This window comes from Colias croceus, chromosome 1 (assembly GCF_905220415.1).
Source record: "Colias croceus chromosome 1, ilColCroc2.1".
Taxonomy (NCBI): domain Eukaryota; kingdom Metazoa; phylum Arthropoda; class Insecta; order Lepidoptera; family Pieridae; genus Colias; species Colias croceus.
Window position 1 is genome coordinate 14,279,919 of NC_059537.1, and position 21,260 is coordinate 14,301,178.

The 21,260-nt window shown below is 42.5% G+C and overlaps 2 protein-coding genes across 2 annotated transcripts in view; one reads left to right on the plus strand and one right to left on the minus strand.

The window, feature by feature from the left end:
- LOC123696280 (peroxidase) overlaps positions 1-13,266 on the minus strand; it is a 54,583-nt gene extending 41,317 nt beyond the window's left edge. Inside the window, exon 1 of the mRNA XM_045642365.1 lies at positions 13,080-13,266. Coding sequence (XP_045498321.1) covers positions 13,080-13,083 — 4 coding nt within the window. The 5' untranslated portion in view covers positions 13,084-13,266. The remainder of the gene's footprint in view (positions 1-13,079) is intronic.
- Positions 13,267-13,635: 369 nt separating this feature from the next.
- Positions 13,636-20,744, plus strand: LOC123693856 (ubiquitin-like modifier-activating enzyme 5). The gene is made up of 9 exons (XM_045639113.1): positions 13,636-13,860; positions 14,187-14,322; positions 14,610-14,806; positions 15,568-15,754; positions 16,522-16,633; positions 17,869-17,966; positions 18,525-18,651; positions 19,188-19,258; positions 20,068-20,744. Exons 1-9 carry the CDS (start codon positions 13,724-13,726, stop codon positions 20,179-20,181), a joined length of 1,179 nt encoding a protein of 392 aa, XP_045495069.1. The 5' UTR covers positions 13,636-13,723; the 3' UTR covers positions 20,182-20,744.
- The last annotated feature ends 516 nt before the right edge of the window (positions 20,745-21,260 follow it).

Sequence of the window (21,260 nt, forward strand, 5' to 3'; positions counted from 1 at the left end):
AAGTTAATTTTTCGAGTTATTTTATTTTATTTTATTTTCTTTATTAGGGATAATAAACAGCAGAACAGTGGTTAATTGTACAATAAAACTTAATCTAAATACAGGTATAACTGTCCAACCAACAACATTATCCACAGTTTGGATACATACATTTTTATACGTGCAACAAATGCGAATAAGAAAAAATAAATATAAACGTGCACTTAGCCATGGCAATTAAAATAAAATAAATTAAGAATTGGAGATAAAAGTAGAGGGACGCAAAATAAGATAGGTTATTGCATGTTTAAGAGCAGATCAACTAAACTTCTTCGAACGGTTAAAGAGTGAAAATATGTACCAAAATGGCTTGGAGGGACTCGGTGATTATTTCAACTAATAGAGGGTCAAGATTTCAAGTAATGGAGGTTTTGGTGTTTGAGGGGAAGGGAACAAAACATTTTTTCTAGATTTGGAGGTATTTGACTTATCGAGGTTCGACTTAACGAGGTGCTACTGAACATGAAATACGCTATAAGTCATCGCGCGTGAATACAGAATCATGCCATAAGGATTATTTTTGTGTATCAGTTGCCGCGTTCGACGCGCTTCGCGGTGGGAGCTATAAAAAGGCGGCGGGTCCGCGTGCGAGGTTCAGGATAGTCCGTTTGCCGTGTACGCTGGTCGTGTTCACTTGCTGCTCCCGACCACGTGCTCCGCGCTCGTGCTATCTCTTTCGCTAATACGCAATTCAGAGCGTACTACGCCACTTTGTGTATAAAGTTCGGTTGCTAGTCGCCCCACGTGGAGTTCGCCTTTGCCTGTTATACCCGGTTATAACCCGCAGCACCGCCTGCCGTTTTTCGGCGAAAGCCGTTAAGTGGAGAGGGCGGTGATGTGTGTTTAACACGTTTTTAGCAGCGCAGGCAAACGCCCACGTGCTCCCCGATGGAGCATGCCGGACCCAAAGGCCCTTCTCAGGGCCACACAAATGTGACTCCCGCGCGCAGTTCGCGCCCACGCATAGTCACGCGCACTGGCCGCGATGGAGTAGCCCGGTCGAGCTCGGCTCCCGGGCGCCCCTCCCGCCCCTTCTGGACGCAACCCCGTCAATGGGGATTACCTGAGGCCGCCGCCGCAGAGGACGTTCCTGACCCGGACCAGGAAGTATCACCACGCACCGCATTTCTGTCGGATGCCGTGCTGATCGACCGGTTCGTGTCGTCGGGCCTCCTGTCGCGCAAGCTGCGCGGCTGGTTGGCCTCTTACATTGAAATGAGACGAGGCGACCTGGCGCGCATACCGCCGGGCTGCTTGGAGGAGCCATCGCCGGAGGATGAACAGGTTTTGTTGGCAAAACTTGCCACCCTCCCGATCCCTCCGGGCAAGCCACGGGCGAGGCGCCGTCGCCTCCTCAGCAGCGACGAGGAGGAGGAGCAGGTCGAGGCGGCACAGGCCAAGCGGCCTTGCCAGACTCCCGCCCTCCTTCCCGCTACCACCACCACCACCACCACGGACTTCGAGAGCATGGACACGACCGCAGCCACACCCGCTCCGCCCACCTATGCGGCGGTAAGTGCAGGCGCCGTCGTGCCACCACTCCACCCACGCGATCCACGCCGCCCCCGCCGTATCAACGTGGAGGCCGCCGAGGAGCCGCAACCGGGCCCGTCCGGCATGCAGCGCGCCAGTGCGCCTGCGCAGCCGACCGCCCCCACACCGAGGGCGACAGCAGCGCCACCTAGCGCTGCCGCCCCCGCATCCACCGCTGCTAGTACAGCAGCGCCACCAAGCGGCGCGTCAAAGACGCCGCGCTACCCGCCAATTGTGGTTGAGTCGCTCCCAAATTGGGCGACTCACCTACGTAACATCACCGCCTCGCTGGGGCGACAGGTAAGCGCGCGCGCCTACGGGACCGGCGTGCGCTTCTCGCCTCAGGACGAGGCGGAATACCGGGCGGTGGACAGGTACCTGCGCCGCATTCAGGAGGAGGGAGTTGAGATATCCTGGTTCTCCTACTCCCCTGAATCGGAGCGCAGTGTGAAGGTCGCCGTCCGTGGCCTTCCCGTCAACACCACGCCCGAGGAGCTCATGACCGCGCTGCGCGACCGGGGATATGACCCCGAGTTCGCGCGGCCCATCCGCGCCCGGAAAGGGCGCCCCGGATGTATATTCTTGGTCATACTAAGAAAGACCGAGAACCTCACGCCGGGCATATATGCAGTCAAAGAGCTGCTGTACATGCCCGGCGTCACCATAGAGGCGTGGCGCTCCAAGCGGGGCCCCGCGCAGTGCCACAGGTGCCAGGGCTTCCGGCACTCGTCGCACAATTGCCACAGGCCGCTTGCCTGTGTGCGTTGCGGCGAGAGCCACGCGACCGCGGACTGCCCGCGGCCAAGAGACGCCCCCGCCATCTGCGCAAATTGCGCGGGACCACACCCCGCCAACCACTCCTCTTGCCCGGTGCTGCGGCGCGAGGCCTGCAATAAAAAGGCGGGCCCGATAGCGCGCACCACGACCACACAGCAGCAGCCGCAGCAGCCGCGCGCCGTACCAAATGTGCGGCCTAGCGCGCCGGCGGCGCCACCCGCGCCCGTAGAGCCGGTGCCTCGTGGAGAGGCCCCCTCCACCGGTCTTATGGCGGCGGCGAACAACGCCCCCGCAACCACATCCGCAAGAAGAAACCGAAGGGGGCGCAGCGGTAAGAAACGTTCCCGCACGCAGCCCCCTCGGACCGTTACCGCCTCCGTGCTCCCTGCCGGCCCGCCCGCGCACATTCCGCAGGCGCCGGCGCATGCGCAGCAGCGCCAGCCCGAGCGCACACGAGCGCAGCCGCCGACCTCCGCTCGGGTAACTTCGGCGCAACGATCGCAGCCGAACTTACCCGAACCCGCCCGAGTACAAACCTCGACACAGCTCGGCCCAGCATCGGCACAGCTCGACCCAGCCAAGCGGACTGCGATGCGAGTGGCGTGCCAGGTGCTCCAGAGCATGCTGGCCGCGCTGGAGGAAGGCGCCGACCCGATCCCCATCATCATGCAGGGCCTGCTGACTCTCGCTCAACAGTGAGTAGCCGCTTCATTTACTGGAACGCGAGCGGGCTCAGCAAGGAGAGAGCGACATTACTGCGCCACCTCATGCGTGAACAACGAGTAGACGTCGTCCTCCTAAACGAGACGCACTTGGGCGCGGCTGACAAACTCAGCGCGTCTGGCTACGTCTCGTACAGACAGGACGAATGCTCCCCGCATGGGCGTAAGTACCGCGGACTTGCGATCCTTATCCGCAAGTCCATCCCTCACACCCCACTCCCCGCTTTCACATCCCAATCCTTTTCCGCGCTCGGCATCGAGGCGGAGTTTCCGGTGGGCAGGCTGCGTATGTATGCTGTATACAGGCCGCCTGGGGGGAGAGTTGACACGAACGAGGTGAAACGACTTTTCGCCTCGAGCGTGCCGACGATCGCCGCGGGCGACTGGAACAGTAAGCATTCGCACTGGTTATCCCGCCTCGATTGTTGCAACGGCAAAGCCCTTTATAACATTATCGATTATAACGACATTGTTATAGAGGGCCCTTCCGAACCCACTCACTATCCTCGTACAGACTCCCACCAAGCGGACGTCATCGACTTTACGATTCACAATGTGATCCGCCAGTCGATGTCGCAAACTGTTATTGTGGACGATCTCGGCTCAGACCACCTGCCGGTATTGGTCGAGATCACTGCAAACAGTTCCGCGCTTGCCCCATCCTACTCCCGCCGTTGTGTTAATTGGGAGTTATTTGCGAATACGCTTGAGCGCTCTACGCCCTCACGCGCGGTTTCAAGCGCCGAGGACGTGGAGATATTCGCAAATGGCTTGCATGAAGCACTCAAGTCCGCTCTTTCCCAAGCCACGACACTTAAACCGTCCACTTCCATACTCCCCCCCATTCCCGCTCACATCAAAGCCCTCATCCAGAAGAAGCGAGCTCTGCGACGGCAGTGGCAGCATTCGCGCTGTCCCACCCTCAAGCGGCAACTTGCTCGCTTGAGAGAGCAAGTTAGCGATGCGCTTGAGGAGAACAGGATCGAGGGCTGGCACCGTGCGATCGACTCGGCCGCCGAGGACTGGCCCTCGCTCCACAACCTCTGTCGCAGGCTTAAATCTTCAACTGCCCCCGCGCGCCCACTCACCGATTCCGCGGGTAATTATATATACGCCCCTCAGGGTCGCGCTGACTTGTTCGCCGAACATCTGGCACAAGTTTTTCAGCCGAACCCCCTGACGCCGTCGAGCGCCGCCCACGCAGCAGTGGTGAACGAACACCTGTCAGGTTTTCTAGCATCACCGATACCGCCCGCTGAGGAAGTATTCTTCACCTCCCCGTCCGCCGTCCGCCGTGCGATTTCGCGTACAAAGTTGCGCAAAGCGCCCGGTGAGGACGGCGTGACGAACGAATCCCTCCGCCACCTCCCCCGTAAAACAGTCGCGGCTTTGTCGCGGCTGTTTAACGGTATATTACGCACCGGCCATTTCCCTTCAGTGTGGAAAACCGGTCGCGTAATAATGATCCCGAAACCCGGCAAGAATGCCTCCTTAGCGGGCAGTTATCGACCCATCACCTTGTTGAGCACAGTCTCCAAGGTGTTCGAGTCACTACTGCTGCCTATGCTGCGTCCGTACGTGTCGCCGCGCGCTGAGCAATTCGGCTTTCGCTCGGCACACAGTACCACCCTTCAGATATCTAGAGTATTGCACCATGTTAGCTCCGCCTTGAACAGGAATGAGAGAGCGGTCGCAATATTTCTAGATATCGAAAAGGCTTTCGACCGCGTCTGGCACGAGGGTCTTATATATAAGATCCTTACCACTACCCAGTGTCCCGCGCGGCTTGTGAGGATATTGCACTCCTTCCTCACGGACCGCTCCTTTCACGTTTCCGTGTCCCCCGCCATTTCCCGAAACCACTCTGTGCAGGCGGGTGTCCCGCAGGGCAGCTGTTTATCGCCCGCGCTTTACTCCGCCTACACAGATGACTTCCCTTCCCCCGCGCCAAACTCTAATCAAATCCTCGCGCTATATGCCGACGATGTAGCTTTGATCGCCGCATCGTTGAATACAACGCATGCGATGGTTAAGGCGCAACGCTGGCTTGATGAATTGCCTGCGTATTTCGAGCGTTGGCGGATATCTGTCAACGCGCGAAAGACACAGGTGATTCGGTTCGGTGGTTTGACCCCCTCCCACCAACTCACTTTGGCTGGTGAGCAGATCCCATGGTCCGATACTGTCCTTTACCTAGGTGTAACTATTGATTGCAGGCTTCGCTTTAACAGCCACGTGAAGCAGGTAATCAACAAGTGCAAAGCCGCCCACGCCATACTTCGTCCGGTGTTATACTCTGAACTCCCGCTGCGTATAAAGGTAAGCGTTTATAAAACCTACCTACGGCCGCTCCTCACGTACGCTGCGCCCGCCTGGTATGTGTATGTGTGTGAAAGCCTGCGCCGCAGAATGCGCGCGCGGCAGTCACTCGCATTACGCGCTATCGCCGGCGCGCCGAGGTATGTGAGAAACGAGCTAATACGTAGCGATCTCGGTGTAGAAACGCTGGATGAATTTATCCTTCGTCTCTCCCAAAACATGTTCTCGCGGGCGGACGCTTCCTCTCATCACCATCTCCGAGAGATTGCTCCGCACCGCGCCATTCCCGGGTCGCGTCGTCCAAATCCGCGCGACCTACTACCACCCCCCTCTCCTAAGGCGTCCACAGCGCCCTCCCACCAGCCGACGTTGGAAACAGCGTCGGTATCCAATCTAGCGCTTCCAGCGCCACCTACCGCCCACGCACTCTGTGCGCCCCTCACTACTCCCTCCTACCAAATCCACTCCCACGCGCAAATAGCGCAATCCCTTATAATACCCCCTCCCACGCAAGCCCCGCCTGCGACGGCGCACTCTACCGCGCCGTCTGTCGCCTCACCCTGCATAACTCCTACACAATCGGTACACAACGTACCCAGCCACTCCCACGCCTATCCCCACGCGCAATTGGCGCTTCCTACCTCACCAATCGGTTTTGTGTCGCTCCCGGGTTCCTTGTCCGTCCCCGGCCTAAAAAGTTCTGGCCGGGCTCGTAAAACCAAACACAGGTCGGTCGAGTCTTCGCAAAATGCGAAAAGGTTTAAAGCTTCCGAGTCGGACACAGTCTCCTATACTGTGTCCCAAATACCTAAACAGGGCGGTTCGCCCCCACAGTAACCCGCCCGTATTAGCGGGCGGCGCTATCTACCTGCTGCAGGGGGCTTCCCGCCCCGACCAGCATTCCCCACGCAGCCTCCTAACGGAGGCCGCGTGTGTGAAGGTGCGAGGTTCATACAATATTTGGCTGTTGATGCGAATAGACGTTCAGAGTGTTCGACCTTATTGACAGATTTCTTTTGTTGTTGTTGTTGGTTTTAGTAGTGTTAAAGCATATTATTAGTTTACATTTTATTTCTTTATAAGTGAAGTACCAGTAGGTACGCATTTTAGTTATTTTGGAAGTGTTTAATTATATTAATAGTTTTTTTTCGTAATTATTTGTTTTTCTATAGGTTTTGGTAGTGTTTAAGCATATTATTAGTTTACATTTTATTTCTTTATAAGTGAAGTAGCAGTAGGTACGTATTTTAGTTATTTTGGTAGTGTTTAATTATATTAATAGTTTATTTTCGTAATTATTTGTTTTTCTATAGGTTTTGGTAGTGTTTAAGCATATTAATAGTTTACATTTTATTTCTTTATAAGTGAAGTATCAATTGGTACGTATTTTAGTTATTTTGGTAGTGTTTAATTATATCAATAGTTTATTTTCGTAATTATTTGTTTTTCTATAGGTTTTGGTGGTGTTTAAGCATATTATTAGTTTACATTTTATTTCTTTATAAGTGAAGTAGCAGTAGGTACGTATCTTTGTTATTTTGGTAGGTATTAATAGTTTATTTTCGTAATTATCATATATTTATTATAGTAGTGTTTAACTATAATTATTATAGTTCATTTATAGATTTCTTTTGTTGTTATTCTATAGGTTTCGGTAGTGTTTAAGCATATTATTAGTTTACATTTTATTTCTTTATAAGTAGTAGTAGGTACGCATTTTAGTTATTTTAGTAGTGTTTATATTATATAATATTAATAGATTTCATAAGTGCAAGGTAGCTTCAGTTACTGTTGATTAAAAATACACAATGCCACCTAAAAAAAGACCATCTTTATCTCGAAATTCTAGAGATGCTAAGAGGATGAGAAATGCGCGTTCTCAAGAATCGGCAGAGGAAAGAGCATATCGGTTAAACTCTATGAGAGTTAGTGCCTCAACTTCTCGAGCCAATGAAAGCTCTTCAGAGAGAGAGATGCGATTAGCAGCTGACAGAGCGAGACGAGCTACATCACGGGCGTCTCAAAGCTTTTCTCAACGAGAGCTAAGGCTTACCATTGACCAAGAACAACATGTGTTATCCCGAGCAGCTGAAACTGCTTCACAACGAGAATTGCGTCTCACAGCTGACCGCGAACGACATACATTATCTCGCGAGTCCGAAACATTTACTGAAAGGGAATTACGTCTCACAGCTGACCGCGAACGGCATACATTATCTCGCGAGTCAGAAACCTTCACTGAGAGGGAATTACGTCTTACAGCTGACCGCGAACGTCATATATTGTCTCGCGAGTCAGAAACCTTCACTGAGAGGGAATTACGTCTTACAGCTGACCGTGAACGTCATATATTGTCTCGCGAGTCAGAAACCTTCACTGAGAGGGAATTACGTCTCACAGCTGACCGCGAACGTCATATATTGTCTCGCGAGTCAGAAACCTTCACTGAGAGGGAATTGCGTCTCACAGCTGACCGCGAACGTCATATTTTATCTCGAGAATCTGAAACTTTTACTCAATATGAAGACCGTTTGACAAATGATAGGGTGCACCATAATATTGTTCGATCACTCGAAGATGAACATGAGCATGAACAACGACTAGAGTCGGTACGCGAACATTACAATTCTTTGACACAAGAACGATTAATAAGTTTGTCTAATGAAAGATTAAGAATCGAAAATATTCGGTCTCTTGAAACGGACGAACAGCGAGAGGCCCTTCTTACTGCAGACAGATTTCGTCATAGTCTTAATAACTTAGATGTACACATAGAAGATCAATCTAGAAATACGGTGGCGTGGTCAGACAAATATAAAAGTGGGTTTGCTTATAATTTCACAATTGATTACAGATCATCTTCTGTAATAGGCGATATGAACGTGGTATGTTCTTTTTGTAATGCTTTAAAGTGGAGTAAGGAGTCGGCTGGATTCTGTTGTTCTGGAGGTAAAATAAATTTGCCTTCATTCGAAGACCCACCGGAACCTTTGAAATCATTACTTTTAGGGGAACATGTGCAATCTAAACAGTTTTTCGACAACATTCGCACTTATAATAGTGCGTTTCAGATGACATCCTTTGGTGCTCAACAAATCTCCGAAGGTCCTTTCATGCCTACTTTTAAAATACAAGGTCAGGTTTACCATTTGATAGGATCTCTTTTGCCTGAAGACCAACCTAAGTTTCTTCAAATATATTTTGTATCCGACTACAACGAACAGTCGAATATAAGAAATCAATATTTCCCAAATTTAAATGCTGAACTCATTTCACAACTTCAGAACATGTTGCATCAGATTAATTCGTATGTATGCAGTTTTAAATCGGCATTAGAAGCTCTTCCTCGAGATGATGATAACAATTATAAAATTGTTATAAATGCCGATAGGCGTCCAACGCAGGAACACCCTGGGCGTTATAATGCTCCATCCACGAATGAAGTTGCTGTGGTATTGGTCGACCAGGAATGTGATAGGCGTGATATCGTTATCCGTTCCAGAGACAATCGTTTACAACGTATTTACGAAACCCACAGGGCTTACGACGGTTTGCAATATCCTTTGATATATTGTCGAGGGGAAGATGGTTATAATTTTGCTTTATACCAAACTGATCCGCATACAGGCGCACCTATTTATAATAAAAAGATTTCATGCCTTCAATTTTACTGTTACCAATTGCAAGTAAGACGGAATAGGTTTGTATACTTGCAACGTTTTCGTGGCTTATTCAATCAGTTTATTGTAGACATGTACGCAAAAATTGAAACCGAAAGATTAGTTTATATACGATCTAATCAAAGGCAGCTGCGCGCTGAAGAATACGTGCACCTTCGCGACGCCATGCAGCAAGATAATGATACGGTGAATATGGGCCGTTTAGTTATTTTGCCCTCTTCTTTTACTGGTGGTCCACGCTACATGCACGAACGTACTCAAGATGCTTTTTGTTACGTAAGAAAATATGGACGTCCCGACTTATTTATTACTGTAACTACCAATCCTAAGTGGGATGAAATCACTCGGGAGCTTCTTGAGGGTCAAGCACCGCATGACCGCCATGATATCATCGCAAGAGTTTTTCATTTAAAATTAAAATCAATGATAGATCTATTTACCAAAGATAACATTTTTGGAGAAGTATTGTGTTATATGTATAGTGTTGAATGGCAAAAACGCGGCTTACCCCACGCACATATCCTGCTTTGGTTAAAAGATAAGGTTCGACCTAATGATGTAGACAGTTTAATCAGTGCCGAAATTCCAAGTCCGATTGCAGATTCCGAGTTATACGACATTGTTAAAACTCATATGATACATGGTCCATGTGGTGCATTTAACGTGAATTCTTCTTGCATGCAAGACGGTCGTTGCACTAAAAGATATCCAAAAGCCTTAGTGGAAGAAACTGTAACAGGACATGATGGATACCCGAAATATCGTCGCCGTTCAAGAGATACTGGTGGTTTCACTGTTGAAAAGCGAGTGTCTGGACAACAGGTTATTTTAGACAATAGGTGGGTCGTTCCGTATTCTCCTGTGTTGTCCAGAGCATTTCAAGCTCACATAAATGTTGAAATGTGTAATAGTGTAGAGTCAATAAAATATATTTGTAAGTACATTAATAAGGGCAGTGACCAAGCTACATTTGCTTTGAGAAATGAAAATGATGAAGTTACAAGATTTCAGTCAGGCAGATATATAAGTTCTTCAGAAGCTGTGTGGCGGATCTTAAGTTTCAACATTCATGAAAGATATCCACCTGTGACCCATCTGGATGTTCATCTTGAAGGCGGTCAACGTATATATTTCAACACCGAAAATGTCACAGAACGGTTAGAGAACCCTAGACAAACAACTTTATTAGCATTCTTTCGACTTTGCCAAACTGATGATTTTGCAAAATCTCTTTTATATGAAGAAGTTCCATCGTATTATACCTACGATAAGCAACGAGGTGTCTTTAATCGTAGACGCCGTGGCAGGCCTGTAGATGGCGAGTCAGGTATTTTCAAAGAACATGTTCTTGGTAGAGTATACACCGTTCATCCTAACAACGCTGAGTGTTTCTATTTGCGATTATTATTACATACTGTGCGAGGACCAACCTCATTTATAGATTTGAGAAAAGTAGACAATGTTGTTTATCCCAGTTATCATGCAGCTTGCCAAGCGCGTCATTTGCTTGAAAATGATCAGCATTGGGATGACGCTTTAGCAGAATCCTGTGTTAGTGATAATCCAAGACGGTTACGTCATTTATTTGTAACATTACTTACATTTTGTAATTTGTCAGATGCTGTACAATTATGGGAAAAATATAAAGACAAATTTTCAGAAGACTTTCTTAGAAATATATCTAACAATGATGAAGGCACAACTAATGATAATTTCCGTGATCTTGCCATAAATCAGTGCTTATTAGCTCTTCAGGATGAGTTAACAGCAGTTGGCGGTAAATCACTATGTGAATATGGTTTGCCAACACCAACCTCAGTCGGAGAGGTAACTAATAGGGAATATTCCGCAGAGATTGGTTACAACTTAATGGAACTGCTGACAACATTAGAAAACGGTGTCCCAATGATGACTGCAGAACAACGTTCAGTTTATGACCGTGTGTGCGGAAGTGTTCAAAATAATTTGGGAACAATATGGTTTTTAGATGCACCTGGAGGAACTGGGAAAACCTTTTTGACTAAATTAATATTGGCTTATGTTCGAAATCAGCGTAAAATAGCTCTTGCCGTAGCTTCATCTGGGATAGCTGCAACATTGCTACCAGGAGGTAAAACGGCTCACACTATGTTCAAAATACCAATTGATTTAGATCGCACGGAAAGTCCAACCTGTAGTATTTCAAGAAATAGCGACAAAGCAAAGGTATTACGCGAGTGTAATTTAATCATATGGGATGAATGTACGATGGCCCATCGAAAAGCAGTAGAAGCGGTAGATAGAACTTTAAGGGATATAAGACAAAATGATCGACCAATGGGCGGTATCACGGTTTTATTTTGTGGTGATTTCCGACAAACCTTACCGGTAATACCACGGGGAACCCGAGCTGATGAGGTTAGGGCTTGCCTGAAAAGCTCTTATTTGTGGCGTGATATACAATCGGTGCATTTGACTATAAACATGCGAGTGAGAACTGGAGATAACCCGGATGATAGTCAATTTTCTGATTCATTATTAAAGATTGGTGAAGGTACCTATCCACAACTACACCAAGGAAAACTTATTCTGACGCCTGAATTATGTTGTATAGTGCAATCTCAACCACATCTTATATCGTCGGTTTACGGTGACGTAACAAATATATTAAATAGGGACAATTCCTGGCTATGCGAAAGATCTATTTTAACTCCTCGCAATGACCAGGCATCTGAGATTAATAACAAAATACTGTCGAATATACAGGGGGAAAGCAAAGTTTATAGATCAATAAATAGAATGGTCGATGAACAAGAAGCAACTAATTACCCGATAGAATTTTTAAATTCTTTAAATATGCCCGGACTTCCTTCTCACGAAATTTGTTTAAAAATTGGCATTCCGATTATTCTACTCCGAAATTTAAGACCACCACAACTTTGCAATGGAACTCGACTAAAAGTAACCCAGTTGCAACAAAATATAATCGAGGCTCAAATTTTAACAGGTTGCGGTGCAGGAGAAACCGTCTTTATCCCCAGAATACCCTTAATACCAAATAATTTTCCATTCCAATTTAAAAGGACGCAATTCCCAGTATCGGTGTGTTATGCAATGACAATAAATAAGGCTCAAGGGCAGACTTTTCATGTTGCCGGAGTAGATCTCGGTGTCAGTTGTTTCTCGCATGGTCAGTTATACGTTGCTCTTTCCCGTGTTAGCAGTTCTAGAAATCTTTATGTTCACGTGCCGGACGGGTCAACTTTCAATATAGTTTACCCGGAAGCTTTGCGCTAAAGTATTTTGATTCTATAGGTCCTTAAGCCTCATGTGAACCTGATGTAAATAATATTACCAATACATTTTAAATTAATAATACACAAGGAGTTACACGCTGACGTAGTCGCGGGCACAGCTATCTATACTTTTCTGCCGGAAGTCACTATTCCACGCGGACGAAGTCGCGGGCAAAAGCTAGTATATAATAAATCTGTAGAAGGGTCAATTCTGTACATTGAAAATATTGAAAAAATAAATAGCAGGGGGTGTTACTGGATCGATACCAAACCCAAATATGTGTTTAAAAAAATTTTTGTCTGTCTGTCTGTCTGTCTGTATGTTCAGGCATCACGGGAAAACTAACGGTTCGATTTCGATGAAACTTGGTATAATTATACCTTATTATCCTGGGCATAAAATAGGATACTTTTTAACCCGGAAAAATACGTAGAAAAAAATAAATCTTAATTTTTCCGCGCGGACGGAGTCGCGGGCGGAAGCTAGTAGGTAATAATATGCTCAATGCTGCACTATCCAAATGCTACGCAAGGTTGGTTCTTATGACTTATGTTAATGATTGCCATGGCATTTTTGGTACCTACGTATATGTATCATTAGGTACCTACTTTTTTAATAAAATTAATGAATAGATATAAGTTTAAAATATTTATTTATTTTAGTTTGTTTCACAAAAACAGGCACTATAAGTAAATTTCAAAAGCTTTTTTTATTAGTACGAGTACTTACTCACTCATTAGGTAGCTCAGGCTGTTTTCTACGATAAGGTAGCAGTTTTCCCGCGCAAATCGCAATTTTCCTTGATTTGTGTTGATTACATTGTCAGCTGTCGTAAACAATTTGATGGCGCTCGTTTATATAGTTAAAAACCCCCAATACAATCGACATTATCGAACGATTTTTATTTTGTGTCCCCATTCTGCTTGATTATTAGTATTTAGTAATTCGTAAATTTACTTTTTATTTTATTCCATCGTTGACGTACCGACCGTACCTAGCTATTTTTAATAATTTATAATATGCTTTAGAAATGCGTTCGAACGATTGAAAATTATAAAAAATAAAATAATAAAAATTTGTTACCTTACGTTTTCACAAATTAGCTAATTAAAAGTAAAATAATAAACAAATTGCAATGATATTGTTATTCTTTACGATAAAACGTTACCTACAATCATTATAATAATTATTTTAAGGAGACTTTTAATATCGAAAGCCGCGCCACTATGAACGCGTTTACACCGTGGCAGAGCTTATTGCTTGCGTCACGGTGTCAAGATGACGTTGACGTGGTGCAACTGTCATTCTCAGCTGCAAATTGCAAAAAGGGAGAGTGTCTGAAATACAATAGCAAAATATAACAAAAAATTGTTAAAAATGGCTAGTGTTGAAGAATTGCAGAAGAAAGTAAGCGAATTGGAAGCCAAGTTAGCGATCGCTCAAGGAAATGCCGGTCCTGTGCGTCAGAAAATCGATGTTATGTCTTCTGAAGTTGTGGACTCAAACCCTTACAGGTTTTGTATTAATTTTATAATAAGTTGATTGCCTGTGAGCTATTATTTTTACTTTATTTACTGCAGTTATTATCCCTTAGAATTTTTATTGCCTATTCTGGTGTTCAGCGTTTGATTTTAGTGTTCAATGTAATACAATATGTTATACCTTCTTGAACTTGAATTTCCTATGACTAATACATATTTCTTAGTGTACAAATAACAAACAATGTATTCATTATCATTAAATATTTAACAAACTTACGGAATCGTTTTGTATGGTGAAATTAAAACTGAATGCAATTTACAATACCAAATATCTTAAAAATAAAAACTATTTGTTTTAGTCGTCTCATGGCACTAAAGAGGATGGGTATAGTGGACAACTATGAGAAGATTCGAGAGCTTTCTGTTGCTGTTGTTGGTGTGGGCGGAGTGGGCAGTGTCACTGCAGAGATGCTGACCAGATGTGGTATAGGAAAGGTAAGAATTATATATTGACAAGTTCTTCAAAAGACGCTTTGCATGCTATTGCAACTTAAATTTCTATTATTACACGAATCATAATAAATTAAATAATTATACCAACTCCAAATAGATGCTTTGTAAATCACACTCGGCAATGTATTTGTGAAATTTAAAGGAAAATAGATTTTAATGAAAAAAAAATTCAGTTGAATACTGAATTTATTTAGGAGATTGTATATAAATATGTGCAGCAGATCAACACCTACACTATATTTATAACAAAGATAACTTAAAATTTCCAGCTGATCCTCTACGACTATGACAAAGTAGAGCTCGCGAACATGAACCGGCTCTTCTTTCAACCGCACCAAGCAGGACTCAGTAAGGTAGCCGCGGCGGCTGCTACGTTGCAAGCTATCAACCCTGACGTGGCTATAGAAGCGCACAACTATAATATCACCACGGTGGATAACTTTCAGAAGTTCTGCGATTCTATCAGGTCTGTGGTTTATTTTAATGAATTAAGTTGTGTATTTTTTTGTGTTTCATTTCATACGAGTATTATAAATTTATTATGGTAAATGGTGGGAAGGTGTTATCTAGATACATATAATAAATCTGTAGAAGGGTCAATTCTGTACATTAAAAATATTGAAAAAATAAATAGCAGGGGGTGTTACTGGATCGATACCAAACCCAAATATGTGATTAAAAAAATTTTTGTCTGTCTGTCTGTCTGTCTGTCTGTCTGTCTGTCTGTATGTATGTGAAGGCATCACGTGAAAACTAGCGGTTCGATTTCGATGAAACTTGGTATAATTATACCTTATTATCCTGGGCATAAAATAGGATACTTTTTATCCTGGAAAAATACGTAGAAAAAAATTAATCTTAATTTTTCAGTTTTATCCATAGACGTTGTTCCGTAGAACCGCGAACACACGTTGCGTATTATTATAGGCCTAGCCGTATTTGGGAATTGGGTCCAATAGATATTTATAAGATTTTATTGTCAGAGGTACCTACTCAAAATGGAGAAATAAACCGTCCACGCGAAGACCGACATCCGCGCGGACGGAGTCGCGGGCGGAAGCTAGTTGATGAATAAAATAATCAGGCTTACTGATGATTTGTTCTATTTTGTTCTCTGTATTATGAAATTCACCAGAAATCAAAATCTGTTCTGCCCTTGTTGAGTCATAAGTGTTGTAATAAACAAATATCTAAAGATAGATATCTGAAGCTGTATGTAATTTCCAGTAAAGGCAGCCTAACCAATGGCCCCGTAGACCTGGTACTAAGTTGTGTGGACAACTTCGAAGCCCGCATGGCGATCAACACAGCCTGCAATGAACTGAACCAGCGCTGGTTCGAGTCTGGTGTGAGCGAGAATGCTGTTTCTGGGCACATACAGTTTATTATACCGGGGGAGACTGCTTGCTTTGCGGTGAGTTTTAATTAATTTAATAATGTATTGTAAAATGTAGAATAATATAATTTTAATATTAGTGATAAGTGATAACTACATAATATTATAAAACAAATTCTCCCCCTGTATATGTCTGTTCACAACAATTTGTTTAATATTTTGTTTTATAGCATTAAAATGCTTGAAATGAGAAATTTAGAATAAAAAACATTCTTTTGCCTTGCAAATATGTAAAATCAAATTGCAAGTATTTCTTGCTAAGTTGCCTGGAATAACTCGCATATAAGCGATAAGGCCGCTTTTGCCTCCAAGTATAATTATTTTCTTGTCATTTTTCTTTTAAGCTATTGCATAGCTTCTATCGCGGCCTTGAGCGCGGGGACCGAATCGAGAAATTCCGTAACGAAAAACCTCACGCTCCCCACTCCAACGGGCGGAGGTGTGGCTTGAAGGCATAGCATGCAATAGCTTTACCGCGGCAGTCCCCGAGTGCCACACGTCTTTTTTTTACATACAAAACAACTTCAACATTCATAGATTTTAATGTATAATCATTGTTGCAGTGGATTTTAATCCATACTAATATTATAAATGCGAAAGTAACTCTGTCTGTCTGTCTGTCTGTTACTCAATCACGCCTAAACTACTGAACCAATTTGCATGAAATTTGGTATGGAGATATTTTGATACCCGACAAAGGACATAGGCTACTTTTTATTGCGAAATATGTACCACGGGCAAAGCCGGGGCGGACCTCTAGTATACCATAATTATTATTGTTTCAGTGTGCCCCACCACTCGTGGTAGCGTCTAAGATCGACGAGAAGACGCTAAAAAGGGAGGGAGTGTGTGCCGCCAGCTTACCCACCACTATGGGGATTGTAGCTGGATTTCTGGGTGAGAATATATTCATTATTATTACATATGTTAATTAACAGACAGGACATTGGAAAATAACTGCGTTAAAAACAACCGACTTCAAACTTGCACTTGCAAAATTTACAAATACCTACAGACAAAAATGCTCATAAAATAAAAACTACTGGGCCTATCCGAATAAAATTTTTATGGGACCAATTCGACACCATCCCGCATCGAACAAAAAAAGAATCACGTAAATCGGTTCAGAAACCTCGGAGTAATCGGTGTACATACATAAAAAAAAAAAAAAAATATACCGGCCGAATTGATAACCTCCTCCTTTTTTTTGAAGTCGGTTAATTAGTCATCTTATCTTACTATTGTTGTAAAAGCTTATGTAATAAACGAAAATGTACAATGTACATAGGCATGTTTGTTACTTTTGTGCAAAAACCACCGCATTTTTATGATATAATATGGTAGTGATGTAACTTGGGATAATATAGCATAGCATAATTAAACACAGACGCTGTGTAAATACCTGCTTTTACCCGCGGGTTCGTTCGTGGGTAAAAGCGCGGCACAGCTAGTATCTATACATATAATAAATCTGTACAAGGGTCAATTCTGTACATTGAAAATATTGAAAAAATAAATACCAGGGGGTGTTACTGGATCGATACCAAACCCAAATATGTGATTAAAAAAATTTTTGTCTGTCTGTCTGTCTGTCTGTCTGTATGTGAAGGCATCACGTGAAAACTAGCGGTTCGATTTCGATGAAACTTGGTATAATTATACCTTATTATCCTGGGCGTAAAATAGGATACTTTTTATCCTGGAAAAATACGTAGAAAAAAATTAATCTTAATTTTTCAGTTTTATCCATAGACGTTGTTCCGTAGAACCGCGAACACACGTTGCGTATTATTATAGGCCTAGCCGTATTTGGGAATTGGGTCCAATAGATATTTATAAGATGTTATTGTCAGAGGTACTCAAAATGGAGAAATAAACCATCCACGCGAAGATCGACATCCGCGCGGACGGAGTCGCGGGCGGAAGCTAGTACATAATAATATTATAAAAAGGCACAACAAATTTCTTAATACTGATTAAAGAGGGTAATTAAATCATTAATTAACAAAATATGTGAATAATAGTGGTTCTTGAGAAAGTATGAGAATACTAAATAACAATTTAAGAACACAATACATTAGGGTAAAGGAATTTTTTTAATGTTTTAATTTCTTTATGTTATTTTCTCACAGTACAAAACACGTTGAAATATCTCCTGGAGTTCGGTAATGTCAGTCACTATTTGGGATACAGCGCACTCACAGACTTCTTCCCAGCCATGAGTTTGAAGGTAATCGTTTTTCGATTTGTCTAGAATTCTTTACGATTTTATTAAGAGATTTATTCGTTCTATTCTTTTATAGTTGTATAAATTATTGAGATATTATAGCAGAATGGTAGATGCAGAATGGTCGCTTTCTTGCAAAAAAAGTGAACAAAAAACCGTTTCTAGGATTTCTGAATTTTAACGTTGTTGGTAAAAAATGTTTTATTATACATATGTACATTTAAATAACTTGTAAAGATGTATTTTTTTTAACTAGCGAAAACGGTTCACCTGAATAAATGAAACAGCCATAATTATAATTGATTTTTATTCATACATGCAGATTATTTATTATAATAATAAAAAATTAAAAAAAAAACGACGTGTGTCACTCGGGGACTGGGGCGGTTGCGCTATTGCATGCTATGCCTTCAAGCCACACCTCCGCCCGTCGGAGTGGGGAGCGTGAGGTTTTTTCGTTACGGAATTTCTCGATTCGGTCCCCGCGCTCAAGGCCCGCGATAGAAGCTATGCAATAGCTTAAAAATTAAAAAAAAACCTAATAATTAATATTATTTCCAGCCAAACCCACAATGCGAGGATTCTTACTGCCGTCGTCGTCAAGCGGAGTACAAAGCGAAGCCGGCCGTCGAACTCGCGACCGAAGTGAAGGAAGACCCCAAACCACTGCACGATGATAATGAGTGGGGTGAGATACAGATACATTCACAAATCTATACTACTAGCTTACCGCCCGCGGCTTCGCCCGCTTTCTCTAAAACAATTTGAGATTTAAACTATCCTATCTCTCAAGTTGGATAAAACTGCACATGGTGTGCGAATTTTGTTATAATCAGTTAAGTGGTTTAGGAGTCCATTGAGGACAAACATTGTGACACGAGATTTATATATATTAAGATTATGAAGCTGAAGAGTTTGTGTGTTTGAACGTGCTAATCTTTGGAACTACTAGTCCGATTTGAAAAATTATTTCGGTGCTAGATAACCCATTTATCGAGGAAAGCTACGCTAAGACAAACAGGAGCGGAGCTACGCGGGAGAAACTGTGAAGCGCAGCTGGTAAAATATAAAACGGATAAATTATTATTATTAATTGCTTTTATTCACTTGGAGTATGTGGTGTCAATCATTTGGTATTAGGGTAAAAACTAAAAAGTAGCCTATGGATCAGACTAAATTTGTGGCAAAATACAGATCTGTTATTAAAAATATTTTTTATTTCAGGAATCAGTTTAGTTGATGAAAACTCGCCGATAGAAGAAACTCCCGCTTTGAATCTCGTTGATGGAGTTCAGGTATTTAAGCTTCATTTCTTATATTATCTGAAACTATCTTTGTGTTACATTTAATCCAAATCGACGACGCGGTTGGCGCAGTGGTAAAGTAACTGCCTACTGAGCCGACGGTCCCGGGTTCGATCCCCGGTCAGGGCAAATATTTGTGTGATGAACTCAATTATTTGTTCTTGGGTCTGGGTGTTATTATCTATATATATGTATTTATTAAATATTATATTTATCGTCGCCTAGTACCCACAACACAAGCCTTAATTGAGCTTACTGTGGGACTAGGTCGATTTGTTTAATAATGTCCTATAATATTTATTTATTTATTTAAATCGATCCAGTAGAAAAAAATTACTTCACATTTATAATATTAGTTGAAAATTTACAGTTAATCTATCGTATAATAATATTAAAAAACTGAAGAGTATGTTTGTTTGTTGGAACGCGCTAATCTCAGGAACTACTGGTCCGATTTGAAAAATTTCTTTCGTTGTTCGATAGCCCATTTATCGAGGCAGGCTATAGGCTATATCATCACGCTAAGATCAACAGGAGCGGAGCAATGCGGGTAAAACCGCAGGGCACAGCTAGTTATAAAAAAGACGTGTGGCACTCGGGGACTGCCGCAGTAAAGCTATTGCATGCTATGCCTTCAAGCCACACCTCCGCCCGTCGGAGTGGGGAGCGTGAGGTTTTTTCGTTACGGAATTTCTCGATTCGGTCCCCGCGCTCTAGGCCCGCGATAGAAGCTATGCAATAGCTTAAAATATACCTAAAGTATAATAATTTTAATTTTAAGCATTTTTAATTTTCTCCAGGTTGCCTACAGCATTCCAGTAGATAATAGTACTCCAGAATCGAGTACAGGTGGCGCTGTTGCCGCGTCTGAACTATCTCTCGAAGAATTGATGCAACAGATGAAATCTATGTAATTTTGTGTATATTTTGTGTAATTATGTTAAATTCGAGCCATTTTTTATTTATAACTGTTGAAATTGAAAATTGGTTGTTTACTTTAGTTTAGTTGTTTCTGGTTCATAATTGTTTATGGTTATAAAAAATACGTAATTTATGTTTTTACATTTTGTTTTTATGATTTTTTTTATCAATATGTAGGAATAAACTTATTATTTATATATTATATTGAAAATTTAAGGATTTTTTTTAAATATATCGTTATATAACTAATGCAGAAATAATAAATCCAAATATGATTACGGATTTGGCAGATTTTATGTAATTTTTATATAGGCCAAATATTATTGAATGCAAACAAAGCTACGGGCAAAAGTAAGTATGTAAATACTATGGATATAAACCATACATACGTTCTTCATAATCTATTTTTACCATTTCATTGTTTTTGATATGTAATTTGTTTTTTAATTTTTCACTTGTCAATGTGTATTCTGCATTTAAGTTGAATAAAGTAGCTAAGTAATAACTTAACCAGCTTATAATGTTAAAGAAACATATCTATTACTAAAAACGTCAATGTATGTTATATGTGATGCTTCATCAAGTGATTTAAGTCACAATTAAGTTAACATGGCCTAGTTCCATAGTTAATGGTTAAGTTAGAAAACGCGTTGTGTATAATTTTGTGAATTATAATATCAATAATGAATATTGTATTTAAATTATAGCTATTGGAATTATATTAGAAAATTATAATTAAAAATGTGCAAGGGATGGATTTTAAATGTATATGTATGTAATTGATATTGTTCTGAATAGAGAATTATTTATTTTCTATTTCGTATCTTGAGGGAATATAGTGTAATTAAATCTAGGACTTTAAAATACAGTTATGAAAAATTTCTAAAACTTGCCGTTATACGCATTCAATTTTGTGTCGCAACTGTTAATGCTCTCTAATAAAAAAAAAGATATTTATAAAAAAAAAAAATCACCAATTATGGGTCAAAATAGCCACAAAAACTAAACATCGACCAATTATTTCACTCACTTTCAATCACTCTCCTCACAGTATAATAAAACTTCCAGCTTT